Source organism: Raphanus sativus, chromosome 6, assembly GCF_000801105.2.
Source record: "Raphanus sativus cultivar WK10039 chromosome 6, ASM80110v3, whole genome shotgun sequence".
NCBI lineage: Eukaryota > Viridiplantae > Streptophyta > Magnoliopsida > Brassicales > Brassicaceae > Raphanus > Raphanus sativus.
Window position 1 is genome coordinate 53,111,760 of NC_079516.1, and position 6,431 is coordinate 53,118,190.

General features: G+C 30.8%; 1 protein-coding gene and 1 long non-coding RNA gene across 3 annotated transcripts; one reads left to right on the top strand and one right to left on the bottom strand.

The window, feature by feature from the left end:
- Nucleotides 1–567: 567 nt before the first annotated feature.
- Nucleotides 568–1,009, bottom strand: LOC130496515 (uncharacterized). Its single transcript, XR_008935669.1, has 2 exons — nucleotides 870–1,009; nucleotides 568–790 (listed from the first exon to the last, which is right to left on the bottom strand). It is a non-coding gene; the product is annotated as an uncharacterized LOC130496515 (long non-coding RNA).
- LOC108812573 (rho GTPase-activating protein 3) lies at nucleotides 914–5,469 on the top strand. 2 transcript variants are annotated; one of them, XM_056988629.1, is made up of 5 exons: nucleotides 914–1,583; nucleotides 4,053–4,173; nucleotides 4,262–4,381; nucleotides 4,463–4,697; nucleotides 4,774–5,469. In XM_056988629.1, the coding sequence occupies exons 1-5, from the start codon at nucleotides 1,159–1,161 to the stop codon at nucleotides 4,950–4,952; spliced, it is 1,080 nt and encodes a 359-aa protein (XP_056844609.1). In that variant the 5' UTR covers nucleotides 914–1,158; the 3' UTR covers nucleotides 4,953–5,469. The 2 variants fall into 2 exon arrangements, with proteins under 2 accessions (XP_056844609.1, XP_018440365.1); XM_018584863.2 differs by having other exon boundaries at nucleotides 4,463–4,693.
- Nucleotides 5,470–6,431: the final 962 nt, after the last annotated feature.

A 6,431-nucleotide genomic window follows, 5' to 3' on the forward strand; every position in this document is an offset into this window, starting at 1 on the left:
GTTATCGTAGCCCCCACTTAAAAATGACGTGTATAGTATACAATGTATACGCTTAATCATTAATGGTGCTTACATTTTTATAACTAACAATATGAGCATAATGAAAACTGTCTGTTTCTTAAATCTTTGCAGGTTTTTAGATATACGTACTTATTGAGATTTGAATACGTAAATTTAATTTTTTAAGTTGTAATTTGACTTTTAAAAATTAGATTTGAAAAGGGTAGACACAAGTCACTTATCGTTGTAAGTTTGTAACTGTATAAAAAGTATTCCATTTGTGGATATAAAGAGTTATGTTTTTCATGATGTCATTGTTGGAAATGGCATTCAAGCTTACTGTCGAAAGTTACCTCTGCTCAATAATGGATCTGATGTTTGATCTATACAAATTAATTTGGAGAAAATTTGATTAGGAGATTTAAGGATTTAATTTTAGAGTAGAATATAATTTAAACAAAATAACTTTAAATGGAATTTAACTTAGTGATTTCACTATTGTTTAGTCCTGATTGTTTGGGTCAAAATCAACATCAACTTATGACTTAATATGTGAATTTCAACATGTGTATCTAGAAAATTTATTAAATGATCAATTTTTTCTTATATCATGAGGTATAGACACTAAGCCATCTATATAGACGAAATTGTCAATTAATGAACATGTAAATAAAACAAAATCAAAGAAAGTTCCAAAACGAACACTGACTCATATGTCCCCCATTCTTACTTGTCAACCATCTCGCCTAAGCATCTTCTAGGCAGCGTCACGAGCCGTCTCACTATTCAACTATATAAATCTTATCATGAGACATATTCTGCATCATATATATATATATATATATATTTTTTAAACCAATAATTTTTACCTCATGAGGTGGTTTCATTTTTTATTTACGTCTCCGTCACTCTTTCGCCCTATCCACTAAATACAGATCCCAAAAACAAAAACACTAGGTAAAATAAGCAAAAGATTCGTCCCTTTGTTCCTACGCGATTATCTGTAAATTTTCCTTCGTTTTCTCGCATTATCTTCCTCACCAAATGGTCCCTTATATCCCACTCTCTCTTTCTCTCACATTCAAAGCTTCGTCTTCTGTTTAACTCCACCATTAATCTTACATTCTCTCATTTTCTCCGAGCAGAACAGAAAAGGAGATGACTAACTTCACACGTTCGCAGTCAACCGGAACTACTAGGTTTCCGGATGTCAAAACAACCCGACCCGGTTTAGACATATATGAGAATATCCACCACGATGACTACGACTACGAAGAAGAACATAGCACTACAAGCACAGACTACTACGACGTATCCACGCCGTTGAGTTCACATGGGTCAAGATCTGGACCCGGGTCGGGTCAATACACGATCCTCGACATTTTTGCGGCGGTGCTGAAGAAGTCGCTTGTGATGTCTTGTACTATGGAGAGAGGTGATGATGATGCGGCGGCGTCTATGGATATAGGTTGGCCAACGGAGATTAAGCACGTTAGTCACGTTACCTTCGACCGGTTTAGTGGTTTTCTCGGTCTTCCCTCTGACCTCGAACCGGAGGTCCCTCCTCAGGCTCCTAGCGCCAGGTCCGTTAATTATTATTTATTGTCAAAGAAGATTAGAATAAAGTACTTTCAATTCAATTATATGAGATTTTCTTTGAGATATTAATTTCATATATATCTCTTGAAAATATATTTATTATTTCGTAGCTGGAAATCTGCACTTGACATGTTGCTGTGTTGGATAGAATCATTAAGATGGTTGTTGCTTAGATTAAATGCATGAGTACGACATGCGTTTGTTCACAGAAAAAGATTCTGTTACTTTTTAACACAGGATTAATCAAGAGTGAAAATTTGTAAGAACCGAATACTCTATAGAAAAAGTCTAGGAAGAAAGCTTGATTTTATGATGATTTAGGTTATAGGGATCTCACTAGATTGATTTGTATCCTGAAAATAAATATATAAAACAAAAACCATATTATAAAAAAAATTTAACCAGATAATAATAATAATAAATTCTTACATGGCTTATTTTGCAATAATTCGACTAAAATATTTTATTGATAGATACCCAATAGATATCTTACTAAATAAAAATATAAAATTGGAAAATATTTTAAAAAGTGAATGTTTTTAATTTGTTTATATAAATAATTTTGAATCATATAATCAATTTTATTAAAATGTTAAGTTTGTATATCTATATTGTTATTTGCAAAGTGATTTTTCACATTCAAATTCTCACCTTAAAATTTAGAATGGTTAATATTGTTTTTACCCTTAATAAATATTTAATATATATAAATTAGCTAAAACAGATTTTTATTAGATAAGTAATTACAACTAATAATAAAAAAGTTATCCAAAATGCAAGAATATATTTTAACTAAAAGACAGTTACTATATATATTGTGTTGTTATCCGATAATATCTTTTAATATAAAAATTCAAAATTAATAATCAAAAAACACACAAATAAATTTTAATCAAGTAAAATTCTTAATAAAATATACTTTAACTAAATAGATAAGTACTGTATATATTGTGTTGTTATCTGAAATAATATTTTAAGTTAAAAATTTAAAAATTAATAAACAGAAAAACACAAAACTAAATATTAATCATGTAAAAGTCTTAATTTTATATAACTGAAAATAAAATATTGAGTGATTTTAAAATTTATTTATTAATAACAAATATAGTGTACAAAGAAATTTTCAAAATATTTATAATACGTAAGAATTTGAAAATGAAAACATAAACAATAAATTATCATTTTTTGTTAAAAACTTGAATACTATTAATCAACAAAGAAAAATAATATTTACAAACAATTGGTCAAGTTTTCAAACCTTGAACGACACTTTTTAAAACAAGAAATTATTATTATAATCTTTTAAGTAGTAATGCATGTATTAATATGTATAAAATGTTTATGTCTGTATGACCAATAAGAAAAACAAATTTATGACCATGTGGGCGAACAAAATACCTAGTTAAGGGACTGATTGGTACCAGCTGTGGGAGCTGTAGACAGCACCATTTAAGTTCGCATCACTCACTTAAAAGCAATCAAGCTGTCTTTATTTTTACGTTCACAGCACTTTGTAAAAAACTCACAGCCTTTTTTAAAATCATGTTATTATAATTGCTTTAGAAAGACAAATACCTACAGCCCAAATCTAACAACTCTTAACAATTAAAAACCTAAAGCCAGAGCAAAAATAATCACAGCTATAATTTTACAGCCAAAAAATGAAATCACAGCACTTACCAATCATACCCGTTGAACGAAAATGTTCCGAGAGAACAAAATCATGATTTGGTCTAATCAATAAAAACATTGTAGAAAAATCAATACGCCACAACTGTATTTTGTTCGTAATTATTTTAGTTATTATACTTATGGATCTCTAAAAAATGGGGGCCACGTAATTTGTTTTTAAGGAGTATTGGTAGAACTTGTAGATTGTCAGTAGATATATTTGAGAAGGACTAAAGAGATTGGTTGTTTTCTAGTGATAAAACTTAGGGGATGTATTCAACTTAGCATTTGATGTTATTTGATTTTTAATGGAGTTTTAGATGATTTTAATAAATTGCAGAGATTTAGGTGATTTTTGTTAAACTACTCTAGAATATCACCTAAAACAATGAGATTTGAGTTTTATTTTTTTTAACTAAGAAACTCCACTCAAACACCCTAAAATCACCTCAAAACTTTAAAATCCCACAACTTAAAATATTTTTAATAACATTGGATTTCAGAGTATTTTACGAAATGCCTAGTTCAATAACAGTAGATTTTAAATGAGTTTTTAAAATTCATGTTTGAATAACAGTGAATTTGTCATTTTAATACAAATCACCTGAAACTCTCAGTTGAATACATCCCCTAATATGTTTCTGTAAATGCATTTACTTATCATCAAAATTTGTGCGTTTTCATTAATGTTTATGTAAAATGTCTTTAATGACCAAACTATGATTTTTCATTAGATTTGTTTGTCTAGGCAATCACAGTATTTTATTCTTTATATTTTTCAGTGCGAGTGTTTTTGGAGTATCAGCAAAGTCGATGCAATGCTCTTACGACAACAGAGGAAATAGCGTCCCAACGATCCTTCTCAGGATGCAGAAACGTCTTTATACCGAAGGAGGTCTTAAGGTAAGCCTTTACTCTCTTTTACTCATAAAATTTTGGATTACTTTCGGATCAAAAGAATTTTGATATTATTTATAATTGTCTGCCTCAGGCAGAAGGAATATTCCGAATAAATCCAGACAATAGCAAAGAAGAGCATGTCCGAAAGCAGCTGAACCGTGGTGTAATACCACGTGGAATCGATGTTCATTGCTTGGCAGGTTTAATAAAGGTGTAAAAAAGAACAATATATCTCGTTTCTCCAACATTAATATAGGTTCAAAAAGTTTAATCTTCCTTTTTGTTGAATCAGGCCTGGTTTAGGGAGCTACCTACAGGAGTTCTTGATGTGTTGACACCAGAGCAAGTGATGACATGCAACACAGAACAAGATTGTAACAAGCTCGTGACTCTTCTTCCTCCGGTTGAATCTGCGCTTCTTGATTGGGCCATCGGTTTAATGGCTGACGTGGTGGAGCATGAACAGTTTAACAAAATGAATGCTCGCAATGTAGCTATGGTTTTCGCTCCAAACATGACCCAAGTCAGTAAAGAAAATGCTTTTCTCGTTAATGAAGGTTTTAATGTTTCAAAACTCTCATGAAAATGTTTTTGTTATTGTAGATGGCAGATCCTTTAACCGCATTGATCCACGCGGTACAAGTGATGAACTTTCTCAAGACTTTGATCTTAATGAACCTCAAAGAGAGAGAAAACGCAGATGCCAAAACAAGGTGGATCGAGAAACAAACCTCAGATCCTTCAGAAGAATGGGAATCACAACACTCGAAGATAGTCCCTGAGAAACCTAACAATAACCCTAAGTTCTTGAGAGTGGCTACTCTTTGTAGGCTAGAAGCTGACAATGAAGAAAAGGTTTGGAACATTGAGAAGAGAAACGATCATAAAGATACAACTGAAAATACTGGAACTGTTCAGAGGCGGTGTAAGCATCCATTGTTCAAGTCAAGCAGATCGACAAAGAAACCTCTTGTAAGTAATCAAGATGAAGGAAGAAGAGGACGAGATGCTTGGGGTTCACATCTCTCTTCTTTGCCTTGGTAAATTTTAATTACTACATACCTCCATTTCGTTCCTTTTCTGCTTTTGAGAGTGTAAAGATGTATTGTGAAGTACTGATTGATTATAGGTGTCAGTTGTTTGAACTCTTAGTTCATTCATACCGACTCCGCCCGGTGTTTTTGAGCTTGGTTCATCTATAACCAGCACAAAACCAATGCCCTGACCAATATGCATGTGATTTATTATTTTTGGTCGGATATTTTCTTGACAGTTACGTTAATCTTTTCTTAGAGACAATCCTACTCTGTTCCATTAAAATCATTGGCGAGTGGACAATTGGGAGTGGGTTTCATATTACCTTGTTTTCTTATAAACCCCACATATGATGTCTAATCTATTAGGTTATTACAAATTTTGGTTAAAAAATTCAAGAATTTACTTAACTCCGGTCTCTTAACTAGATTCTTAACTTTGGTTAAGAGATATAAAATTCATTTTTTAGTCGAAAAGTATAAAAAAAATAAAAAATGTCAAATCATAAATTAAAAACCTCGGTTAAAAACCGGAGTTAATCATACCCTAAAAACAGGAGTTAATCATACCCTAAAAACATGACAGATAGAATCTCACTGAATATTTGAGAAATCAACAAAAAAAAAATTGAAATGGAAGAGAGAGAAGATATACATGTTCTTCAGTTACAACTTTTAGATATTCTCTCTGATATTCGTATAACTGTGTCAATCTTTAAATACTCACATTAATTTTAATTGTTTTCTAAAGTTACATTAAAATAATATTATTTTGTGTCAGAGAAGCCAATTATAAAAACAACCTCATCAGAGTATCTAGATTAGAGGTTCTAAAAATATATTTATATGTATATATTATATATATAATTATGAAATTCTAAACTTTTCAAAAAATGTAACACAAAGTATCTGAAACCAGAATAATAGGTTCTTACCATTAATGTATCTCACAAATTTCAACACAAAATAAAATAAATGTATATCTAAAATAAAATATTTTGTGATACTTTTAACGAGATATCTAAACATTTAAAATATTCATTTATTTTATTTTACATTGAATCTATAAAATACTAATGGTGAGAACCCGTTGATAATGGTACTCTAAGCATCTTCCCGTTAAGGGTGCTCTAAGTCTCTTTCAACTTCAATCATCTCTTGCAACCACACAACAGTAGCAATTTTTAAAGAAAAAAACATTAACGGTAGCAAGAAATTTCTGCTATA